General features: G+C 54.5%; 2 protein-coding genes across 2 annotated transcripts; both read right to left on the bottom strand.

Annotated features, from left to right (window-relative positions):
- Nucleotides 1-100: 100 nt before the first annotated feature.
- Icam5 (intercellular adhesion molecule 5) lies at nt 101-8,749 on the bottom strand. Its single transcript, XM_008850059.3, has 12 exons — nt 8,706-8,749; nt 8,240-8,564; nt 7,181-7,450; nt 6,676-6,996; nt 5,865-6,152; nt 5,366-5,620; nt 4,866-5,114; nt 3,994-4,236; nt 3,627-3,905; nt 3,296-3,535; nt 1,652-1,915; nt 101-499 (listed from the first exon to the last, which is right to left on the bottom strand). The coding sequence occupies exons 2-12, from the start codon at nt 8,319-8,321 to the stop codon at nt 243-245; spliced, it is 2,748 nt and encodes a 915-aa protein (XP_008848281.1). The 5' UTR covers nt 8,322-8,564; nt 8,706-8,749; the 3' UTR covers nt 101-242.
- Nucleotides 8,750-10,151: 1,402 nt separating this feature from the next.
- On the bottom strand, nt 10,152-11,194 carry Icam4 (intercellular adhesion molecule 4 (Landsteiner-Wiener blood group)). Its single transcript, XM_008850058.1, has 3 exons — nt 10,822-11,194; nt 10,416-10,721; nt 10,152-10,270 (listed from the first exon to the last, which is right to left on the bottom strand). The coding sequence occupies exons 1-3, from the start codon at nt 11,192-11,194 to the stop codon at nt 10,152-10,154; spliced, it is 798 nt and encodes a 265-aa protein (XP_008848280.1).
- Between the last annotated feature and the right edge of the window lie 395 nt (nt 11,195-11,589).

Genomic DNA, 11,589 nt, shown 5'->3' on the forward strand with positions numbered 1-11,589 from the left:
ATATAAACATACACATAAATAACACATACACACACATATATATCTGGGTTCACTGTCCATTGTTGTACATTACAGACAGAAGCAGAGACACAGAGTCCTTTATAAAAACTTTATTGGGAGATTGGGTAGAAAACGGGGGAGACACCCTTGGAATTGAATAAACAGTTAAATAAATGGAACAATACATAGCCCCCTTGTGCTTGTGGGGAGCATCCCCGGCCCGCGGGGAGCGGGGTTCTGGTTCACTCTGCTGTCAACTGAATGGCGAAGACCTCACCCCCTGCAGGTGACTCTGCAGCGCCTGGGGTCTCGGCCCCACTGTCTGGGGTCCCACCTGCACCGTTCAGACACACAGCCTCACCCGAGCTCTCCGCCTCCTGCACGTTGTACTCCCCCTTCTTGCAAGCCGTTGATTGCAGGTAGAAGACCAGGCCGGCCCCTGCAGCTAGCAGCACTGCCCCCCCTGCTGCACCACCCACAGCGACCCACAGCCACGGACCTGCGAGGGTGGAGACCCTCACTCAGGGTGGGCAAACCTCAGCATCCCTCATCCCTCTGAGCACCTGCAGTCGCCTGCACCCAGAAGAGGAAGAGGACTCAGGAAGACCTCACTTGCATCAGGAGACCTTCCAAAACCAATGCACATCTTTCTCATACCATGGGAATATAAGCCTTTGGATACTCCACACCCTCTCCACCCTCCCCTCTCCACATACACTCTCATAATGACCCAACTTCTCCCATTCCCAAAGAGAAGGAGGTTCCAAGGGACCATGTCAGCAGCCTTCCTCCAACTTACACAGACCCCCGCCCCAGAGTGACATGAAGTGGGGGTGGGTAGGGAACCCCCCATCAGCTACTCTGAGTCCATTGCCAACCCAGCTTCCCACAGTGACAGTGGAGAGTGAAATGGATTACATCTCTCCCCTGTCCCCAGAACCCACACCCCCAGAGCTCCTATTTTATTTTGTTGTTTTAGATACAAGGCCTCACATGTAGCCCTTCCTGGCCAGAAACTCATTATGTAGACCAGGCTGGACCTGATCTCACAGCCATTCACCTGGCTCTGCCTCCTGAGTGCTGGGATTAAAGGGGAGTGCCACCATGCCCAGCTCATCATAAATTGTTAGTGTATTATTTTTATTTTGTTTTGTTTTTGAAACAGGGTCTCCTTGTATCCCCAGCTGGCCTGGAACTCGCTATGTAGACCAGGCTGGCCTTGATCTCACAGAGATCTGCCTGCCTCTGCCTCCTGAGTGCTGGGATTAAAGGTATGTGCCACCATGACCAGTCTGTAGCCTGTGTTTGTTTGAGACTGGGTGTCATATAGCCCTGGCTGGCCTCAAACTCATGATGTAGCCAAGAATGACCCTGAACGCTTGACCTTTCTGCTTCTACCTCCTATGCTGCTAGGGTACAGTTAGATTACAGGGGTGAAGCACTGCCCCTCAATTCTGTCCCCTCTTTCTACCACCACTCCCTTTCCTAACCTGCTATCCACAGCCATACCCATCAGGTGGCCTTGACCTCTCTAATTGCCCACTCTGGTCTCTCACACTGAGAGATGGAGACCAGTCAGGGTCCCCAAGGCCTAGGTCAGCCTTCATGCACCTCCATCATCCCACCTGCACCCTAGCCACCCTCCACTTACCCACCACTCGAATGGTGATGCGACGTGTGTGATGCCCATGAGCATTGGTGGCTGAGCACTCATACTCGCCACCGTGGCTGCCCATGGCGCCAGCCACAATCAGTGTGCTGTTGTTGCTGGACAGGCCGAAATTGAGCGCCCCTGGGGGAGCACGCCAGCTGATCTGGGCAGGAGGCCAGGCCTCTGCCCTGCAGGTCAGAGTGAAGTTCCCGCCTGGACGGACATTCCTGGGTGAGGCTGCCAGTTCGGCCACTACTGGCCGGTCTGCAGGAGCACAACAGGGCTACTTAGCCTGAGCCTAGTCAAGTGTCCTCCTGGGAGCAGGGATTCCCCCACAATAGGCCTTAACCAACCCTCCTGGGCTGGGCAATGCCTCCCATCAGAGCCCCCTTCCCAAAATTCACTTGCTTAAGGGAAAAAAAGTTGTGCTTCTGTCTTGAAGGGGTTAGTACAGAGCTCTCTGAATTGCCAGCCACTGTAATTCACTATTTCCCCCTCTTTTCCTTCATATTTTATTTTATGTGTATGAGTGCATGTAGGTAGGTCCATGAAATGTCTGTGAAGGTCAGAAGAGAGCATCAGATCCCCTGGAACTGGAGTTACAGGCAGCTGTTAGCCACCATGTGGGTGCTGGGAATCAAACCCAGGTCCTCTGTAAGAGCAGCCAGTGCTCTTAACCGCTGAGCCAGCTCTCTAGCCCCCTTTTCTTTCTCTTTTAATTTTACTTATTTATTTTAATATTTTATTTATTATTTTTATTTTATGTGTATGAATGTATTGCCTCCATGTATGTGAGTGAACCCACGTTGTGCAATGCCTCAGAGGTCAGAAGAGGGCTTCGGATTCCCCTGGAACTGGAGTTAAGGATGGTTCGTAGCCGCCATGTGGGTGCTGGGAATTGAACCCAGGTCCTCTGCAAGAGCAGGCAGTGCTCTTAACCACTGAGCCATCTCTCCAGCCCCTAATTTTATTTATTTTTATTTTATGTGTGTGTGTGTGTGTGAGTGTGTGTGTGCGTGTGTTTTGCCTGCATGTACCCAAGTGTACCATATGCATGCAAGCTCATGGAAGCCAGAAAAGGGCATCAGATCCTCTGGAACTGGAGTTAGAGAGGGTGGTTAGCTGCCATGTGGGTGCTGAGAACTAAACCAAGTCCTCTGCAAGAGTGGCCAGTGCTCTTAAGCGCTGAATTAGCTCTCAGCCGCCGCCCCCCTTTTTTTGAGACCAGGTCTCACTATGTAGCCCTGGCCTTGAACTCTATGTAGATCAGGCTGGTCTTGATCTCACGGAGATCTATCTGCCTACTTCTGCCTCCTGAGAGCTGGGATTGAAGGTGAGCGCCACCACGTCCAGCTCTCTCTCTCTCTCTCTCTCTCTCTCTCTCTCTGAATTTATGTATCCCAGCCTAACCTTGAACTCTCTATGTAATCAAGGATGTGACCTTGAACTCTCCTGCCTCCATATCCCCAGTGTTGGGGACAAACATGTGACAAGCGTGTGTCACCACAGCCCACTTATGTGGTCCTAGGCATGGAAACTGGAGCTTTGCACATGCTAGGCTCTACCTACTGAGCTACGGCCCCAGCCTGCCAGTCACTTTCCTAAGGTGTTGAGTCACCTCCACCTGGTGCAAACCTCACTCACACTCCACACCCACAGTGATGGTCCGGGAGTCCATGCCATGTGCATTGGTGGCCACACAGCGGTAGGTCCCTGCGTCCTCTCTGGACACACGTAGCCGCTCAGGCCTGGAGGTCCCCTCTTTGGAGCAGAGCACTCGTGGAGAGGGGCGACCCCGGGCAACACAGGCCAGTGGGGTAGCCTCGGCTCCTTCCAACCATGTCTGCTGACTTGGACAGCTGGAGTCATCCATCTGGGGTGGTGCTGCAGAGCAGCCACAAGAGGGAGGGGGCATCAGGGAGGGTCGGGAACCCGAGGACACCCCGTCCCACCCACCCACCTGGGCCCCGCTCACACTCCACGCTCACGACCACAGTCTTGGTGGTAGAGCCATGCGGGTTGGTGGCATTGCACAGGTAGATTCCAGGTGTCAAATTGTGGGGGTCCTTAGAGTCTCTGGGACCAGAGTTTGAGGACAGGAGTGGCAGTGCCAGCCTCTCCCTGGAGTCCTCAGAGCCCAGACACTCCACTCTTGGCTCTGGTTTTCCATCAGCCTCACAGGAAAACAGCCTTCCAGAACCTTCCACCCATGTCCAATTGCTAGGGCAGCTTAGCTCCTCAAAACTGGGACCATCTAGGAAACAGAGGGTTGCGTGGATGCGTTCACACAGGGGACAGAGGATGAGCTGTGTGGGATTGTCCTCCCAGCCGTCCTTACTCACATTCCACTGTGATGGCCACTTTTTTGGCAGCGGAACCTCTGGCATTGATGGCTTCACAGCGGTAAGTACCTGCATGTTCCCGGGCCACGTGCAGTAGCCCTTCTACGACCCCTGAGTCCCCCGAGCGCACACAGCTCACACTGGGAGGCGGCACCCCATGTGCCACACAGCTGAGCGATGCCTCTGTTCCCTCTAGCCAAGTGATCTGTTCTGGGCAGCCTATGCTGTCCAGTGCTGGGGCATCTAGAAGAGGGGAATGTTTTCGTTATTCTTAAAGATTTATTCTTATTTTATGTGTATGAGTGTTTTGCCTGCATCTATGTGCGTGCACCATGTGTGTGAAATGCCCAAGGAGGCCAGAAGAGGGTGTCAGATCCCAGGAACTGGAGTTACAAACAGTTGTTAGATACGATGTGGGTGCTGGGAACTGAACCCTGGTCCTCTGCAAGAGCAGCCAATACTCTTTACTGAGCTAGCTCTCCAGCTGGGATTTATATTTTATTTATTTTGTGTATGTATGATGTATGTGGGTGCACATGCCATGTCACATGTGTGCAGGTCAGAGGACAACTTCTGTAGATTTCTCTTCTTCTGCTTCTATGTGGGTGTTCCAGGAATTGAACTTAGGCCATCAAACTTGGGGAGCAAATGCTTTTACCCAATGAGCCATCTTGCCAGCTCCTTGAACTGTTTTAGAATTTCTTGAGCTCTAAGGTCTTTGACTGAGTCCCACCAACCACCCCTGGGACCTTAGCTGTCTCCATCCTCCCAAACTGTTACTATCTAAATTGTCCTGATGGCCTCCCACCTTAACTTTCCATTATAGCCACCCTAGCGCCAGGAAGAGATGTCCCTGCTTCGTCAGTACTCACACTCCACCGTCAGGGTCACGTCCTTGACTGCCTGGCCCTGACTGTTGATGGCTGTGCAGCGGTAAGTTCCTGCAAGGGCCCGAGTCACTGGACCCAGCAGGCCCAGAGCTAACACTGCCGCACTGTCAGGCCTGGCACAGTGCACAGAAGGTTCTGGATTCCCTCGAGCTTCGCAGTGCAGTGTCTGCTCTGGCCCCTCAGGCCATGTCCAGCTCCTGGGACAATCAGAGTCATCCAGCCTGGGTGGGTCTGCGGAGTGTGGAGAGAGGTGGCGGTACAAGGAGGTTAGAGATAGGGCTTGTGAGTCCAAGAATAGAGCTTGAATTCATGTACTAAGCACTCAGTGTGGACTAAGCAATTTACATGCAGTATCTTGTTTCATCCCCAAAATACAGATGCAAGGGCTGGTGAGATGGCTCAGCAAGCATAGGTGCTTGGAGCCAAGCCTGACGGCTAGTGATTGATTCGCCAGGGCCAGAGGAAGGTGAACACGAACTTACACAGAACACGAAGCTCAGCGCTCCCATTCTTTCTTAGGGTCTCCTTATCCACCTCGAGCGTGGCCTCGCAGAAGAAGCCCCTCCTGTCATCGTCCTCAGTGACATTTAACTGGAGCTGGGCGGGCTGTCCCAGGACTGCAGCTGGAATTCCCTCCAGGGTGACCAGGGTTTGAGGCCCAGACGTGCAGGTTACAGTCACCACCTTCCCTTCCTGGGCTTCCGACTCACTCAAAATCACAAGAGGTGCAGGGAAATCTGGGGGCGGAGTATTGAGAGGGAGTCACTTGCCACGACCCTTTTACTAAAGGTGGGTCCCCATATCTGCTCAAACAATTCGAAGCCCCGCCTCTCAGGTTTCTGAAACCACGGCCCACATTTTGCAGTTTCTATCTGCTCCTCCCCTTTAGAACTCTCAGACCACACCTATTCAGTGTTTGTATAGGCTCCGCCTCCTTGGTGTTCTGGCCCCTCTCCCCGTCTCCAAAACCCTTCCCCTTACTGTAAATAGTCACGTTTTCCTGGGTCTCCAGGCTTTCGCCCCCCAGGGTCACGTTGCAGATGAACTGCCTGGCACCTTCCTGTTCTGCGCTGGCTATGGCTGTGGCAGTGGCCACGAGGCTGTCCTGGTTCAGGATCACATCAGGATTCAACTTCTGATCTCCCAATGACAGGAAAACCCTGGCTTCTGGGGCGGGAAAGAGTCCATCCAAAGTGCAATTCACAGGCTTTTCTAAGCCCACTTCTAAGAATCGGGGAGCAGCCAGGTTCGGGGGGGTTGGAGGCAGGGCTGGGAGAGTCGAAGAACAAGAGTTCAAATTTATGTACTAAGCATTACTAAGCAATTTACATGCAGTATCTTGTTTCATCCCCAAAATACAGAAAGCAAGGGCCAGCGAGATGGCTCAGTGAGTAAAAGTGCTTGCCACAAAGCCTAGTGGCCTCAGTTCCATTCCCTATAGAGGGAGGAGAGATCCGACTCCCACAAGTTGTCCTCTGACCGCCACAGATCCATGGTGACATGTGGGCATATCCCCTCACACTCAATAAATACAAGTAAATAAATAAACGTAAAAATACACAGAGGCAAAAACTTCAGCTGTTGAATACTGAAGTAAGTGCATATGTGTTTAAACTTTTTTTTTTTTTTTTTGAGACAAGGTCTCCCTGTAGCCCTACCTGGCCTGAAACTATGTAGAATAGGCTGGCCTCAATCTCACAGAGATTTCACTGCCTCTGCTCAAATATGTACTACCAGGCCCAGTTGCCTCTAGACTTCTTGAACACCTGCCAGTGAGGGTCCCCACACTCACTAAAGGTTCGGAGCTGTCTGTGGGCCGAGCTGTTGGCAAAGAGTCCCAGGCCATGTGGCCGCAGGTCCAGCTCAGCGATGCAAGAAAAATTAGCCTCATGGTCCTCCCTGCGCGCCATGACCTTGGCTGTGAGCATAGCGCCCCGTGCTCGGGGTGGCTCCCCGGCGAAGCTGCGGCGGATCAGTTCCTGGGTGCCCCGCAGCAACATCAACGTGAGGCTGGCGCGGGGTCCTGCACCCGGCACCCTACAGCTCAAGGTGAAGTTCTCACCCACTGGCTGCCAAGCAGGTAGGGGTACCAGCTCGACCCGATCCGGCCTCTCTGCAAAGGAGAGACACCTCCGTTTGGGGGAACATGCTGGTTTAGGATGACAGGACCTAGAGGGGAGGGTGTGGGCATAGACTGGGTGGAGCCTGAAAGTGTGTGTGTGTGTGGGGGGGGGTTCTAGGCACCTAAGGGGCGTGGCTTGCAGGAGAGAAAGGGGCGTGGCCCACCCAGAACTCACGGAAAGTTCTGATGAGCCCACGCGCCTGCAGGGTGCGCCGGGCACATCGAAAGAAGCAGACAGGCTGGGTCTCGACCTCTCGGATGTCCACTAGCTGCCGGGCCAGCCATCGTAGACCCCTCTGGGTCCCGTTTCGACGCAGTGATGTCTCCAGGCCACCGCGCTCCGGTCGCGGACAGTTGGTACTACAATTCAGCCACAGCGAGCCCCCGCGCTCCACCAGGGCCACGCGGGGCTGCAGGTCCGCCCAGAAAGGCTCCTGCGCCGCCGCTGCCCGGGGAGGGGCACAGACTCAGCCTGGGGACCCAACTTTGTGAAATCTTAGCACCCCTATAGACGGAATCAGGGGTGTCCGGAAGAGAAGGGCACAACCCAGGAAGAACTCAGAAGTCCCTCAAGCCTTTCAGTTTGAAGGCGCTCTCTCTGAGGGTGTCTTTGCAAAACTCGGCTCAAGGGATGGGAAAACATGGGCGCGGGGGAGGGCGATACGGTGTGGAGGAGGGGACTCCAAATGGGGGGATGGGAACCAAGTGATTCTCTAGGCCCTGGAGAGGGAGGACGGGGGGAGGGACGAAGAGGGTCTCCCCAAATCTGGGTGTCACGGAAAGAAAGAAGTCACAGAGACTGGACTCAGGGAAGAAGCAGCGAAGACAACCCCAGAAAGCCAGTTGTCAGGGCTCCGGGGGAGGGCGGGGGGAGCGGCGCCCCTGAGACACGATAGTTGAGGGTCTTTGAGGATGGAGAGTGGGGATAAGGCCAGCATCTCGGTGCACGACAGAGCAGGTGGATGTAAGGTGGAGGGGACAGGACATTCACAGGGTCTTTGACTTAAGGAGTTGGGTGTCAAAACACCCCGAATCTGAAAAGGGTGCCGGTTTCAGATCTGGGAAAGCGAGGTGTGTGTTGGGGTGAAAGAAGACCCGAGGCTCCAGGTGGTGTCACAAGTATGGAAAGCGAGAAGAGGCGGAGCCTGGAGGGGACACGAGGGCCACCCCTTCTCAGGTCCGTCAACTCCGCCCCCGCCTTGTCCACCCGGATCCACGGGTGGGCTCTTCTTACCTGAGATGCCGAGGATCCCCAGGCTCAGGGCAGCCCAGAGGCCGAGGAGCGCTCGGCGTAGCCCTGGCGTAGGCTCTGGCATCGCCGCCGCCGCCGGGGAGGGGAGAGCGCAAGGAGGCGAGGGGTGCCGGAGTGATGGAGAGCCGGGGCCGGGAGGACCGCGCGGCGGGTGGAGTGTGGGGGTGGCAGAGTTGCGCCCGGGGATTGGTTTAAACGTTGGTAACTGGGTTTCCAAGGAGGGGGCGGTGGTAGAGGCGGGTGATAGGGGCGGATTGGCGGGAGGCAATCGTACACCGGGCTGCTCCCCAGCCTTGGTGAAGGCAAGCTAGAAAATGGGGTAGAGGTCTACATAGAGGTCGGCCTGATGGTCTGGCGCCTTCTGGGCGGGGGGCACCACTTTCTCCCGCGTCATCCCAGGCGAAGGTGGGGAGGGATGCAGAGAGGCCCTGCCCAAACCCCTACCCACCTTGGGTCTTAGGTCTAAGATAATGCTCTTGTACTCCAAGCTCCGCCCCCTCTATCTTTAGCTCCACCCACCAGCGCCTCTTGAAGCCGGAATGGATACGTGGAGGCGGAGGAGTGCGGCTTGGAGAACCTTGGGGAGTCGTAGTATGCAGGAAAAAAAAAAAAAAATGGTTCTAGAAGAGAACCTAAGAGTCTGCCTTAGCTGATGCTTTTGACCTTCGGATGGCGATGCGAGCCACGCCCCTAAGTCCTCCTCCGCTGCCGCATGCGATGGAAAAGGCAGGGACCCTAGTGCCAGTGACTCCCGGACACGTGTGCCTGCGCACAGCGTTCGCGGGCGTCTAAATTAGAATCTGCTCAGGCTCAGGGTCTGTATTTACCCAGTGTGCAGCGGGCATGAGTCTGCATCGAGTGTGTGAGCGCCAGTCTCCCCCAAGCACATCTTCGCCTTAGCCCGCCAGAGTCCTGGTGCAGTGTTGCTTGGTAACCAGTGTGGAGCTTGGACCCAGAGATCAAGTAGGGACACTTTTGACCTTGATTCTGACCCCTTCCCCCAGACTTGGAAACCCCTTCCCTATATGCTTTCTTGGGTAAGTGACAACCAACACACTGCCAGTACACCAGCCTGTGACATCCCACGTGATTGTCCCTTTCTCTCTGTCAGTCCATAGAGGTGCCCTCCTCTTGGGTATCTATTTTCTCTACTATGTTCAGGTGGCCCAGCCCATTTCTGGAGTCCTCCACGCCCCACATTAATGGCAACCTCTGGGGACCACCAGCTCTTGCTCCACCCTTGGCATCCCTTTGTAACCAGCAATATCTATAGTGGAAATAGATAAGAAAACTTAATGACCAATCAGAGATACTGTGTGTATCAGCAGAGCCAATCAGGAAAAGCCATAAGAGAGGAGGCTTGTCCCCAGCCCAGGGTCCCCACCCACCCCAGCTGCACCCATCTGCACTGCCCAGATAAAACCAGCAAAAGGAAAGGTTGTTACTATTCAGAGGGGGGCCTAGGGTTCCGGGATCCTAAGTAAATCTTGAAGGACAAATCTTGGATGTCTTGAGGGACACAAGGAATTTTTTTTTCAAGACAGTGTCTTGCTATATTAGCCCTGGCTGGTCTGGAACTCACTATGTAGGCTTGCTATGTAGCCCAGGCTGGCCTCCTGCTTAAAGAGATCTGCCTGCCTCTGCCTCTGAAGCGTTAAGTGCTAGGATTAAAAATATCTGCTACCATGCCTGGCCCACAAGGGCATTGAACCTGGGGCCTTGGGCATTCCAGGTGAATGTTTTCCCAACATTGCCTCCACCAGAAGGTACATCACATCCTCCAAATACTCATGGGACAGAAGCTGTGTGAGGAAAAGGACTTTATTGATCCAGTAAGTCTCTGAATTGCTCAAGGGTTCTATTTTCCTCTCTCATCAGTCATCAGACATCCTGTCTACAACCGGGAATGCATCAGCAGGTACTTTCGGATGTAGGTAACCCCTATGGCCAGGAGGATGCCCACCAGTGCAGCAATGGAGGCAGAAGCCAAGGCTTTGGATGCCGGACTCAGAGCTGGGAACAGGAGTGAGAAATGGAAGCATGGAGGTTTGAGGACAGCCTGTCATGGAGCCCAGGCCTGTTCTTTTGCCCTTTATGGGAGTGGCAACATCCCCACCCCCTCCTGCATCAAGTCCCTGGGGATTACGGGGTGCCTCACCATGGACTGTCAATATAACTGGGGCTGAGCTGCTTCGCACCACCAGGCCGTCCAGATTAAGGCGCGCATGGCAGGTCAGAGGTTGCCAGAGGTCATTGGGCCCAGCTCGAATCACATAGGTCAAAGTGACATTAGCCAGATCCAAACCAGTGAAGCGCTCCAGACTTTCAAAATAAACTACTCGGCCACCTCGCCTCAGGCTCACCACCAAGAAGCCCACAGGGAACACGTGTGTCACATAGCAGCGCAGAGTATACTTGTGGCCCACTAGGACAGGAGGTTCCATGATCACACTTTGCGGCCGTTCTGAGGTAAAAAGTGGGGGAAGGTCAGCTATCAACCACCCCTGTCCTCCATCCTCCCCCCACCATCACCCCAACTGGGCCTGAGCCCCTGACTTCCTCACTGTAAGTGGTGATCCTGGCGGTGGCCTCACGTGTTTCTCCAGCACAGGTGACGACGCAGCGCACCTTGGAACTCCAGGCCCTTACATTCAGTAGTTGATAAGATGCCCAACCAGAGCCATTGAGCATCTTTCCCTGCCTCAGCTGTGTGAGGAGGTTGGCACTCACCGGCAGAGGGCAGCTGTGGCTACAGTTAAGCCACACGGAGCCCCCCGGCGGCACCGCCTCCAACTCTGGTCTTAGACGCACCCAGAAGGATGCTGAGGTCCCTGAGGGTGTAGGAGGGTTTTGCATCCATTCCAGCTGGGGGCTTCCACCTCCTGGGGAGATGGCCACCAGCAAAAGTGACAGCAGGAGGAGAGGCACAGACTCCATAGCAAAGAGCCCTGGCTGAAGGTCGGCTGCCCAGGAGCCAAGGCTGCTCCGGCAGATAAGGAGGCTCCCTAGCCCTGCCCCAGAGAGGGCTCAGGAGGCCTGCTGAAGATACCCGCCTCCCCTCAACTCAAAACAAACGACACATTGGGGCTGGAGAGATGGCTCAGTGGTTAAGAGTACTGACTGCTCTTGCAGGGGACCCAGGTTCTTTCCCCAGCACCTACATGGCAGCTAACAACTGAACTCCAGTTACAGGTCTTCTTCTGGCCTCTATGGGCATCGTTAAGACACAAGTACACTTACATACATGCAGGCAAACCACTCATACACATAAAATATAAATAAATGACACATCAGAGTCTATTGTCAACCAAATGCCATTGCATTTTTTTCTG

Source organism: Nannospalax galili, unplaced genomic scaffold (genome assembly GCF_000622305.1).
Source record: "Nannospalax galili isolate Female #2095 unplaced genomic scaffold, S.galili_v1.0 scaffold1685, whole genome shotgun sequence".
Taxonomy (NCBI): Eukaryota; Metazoa; Chordata; class Mammalia; order Rodentia; family Spalacidae; genus Nannospalax; species Nannospalax galili.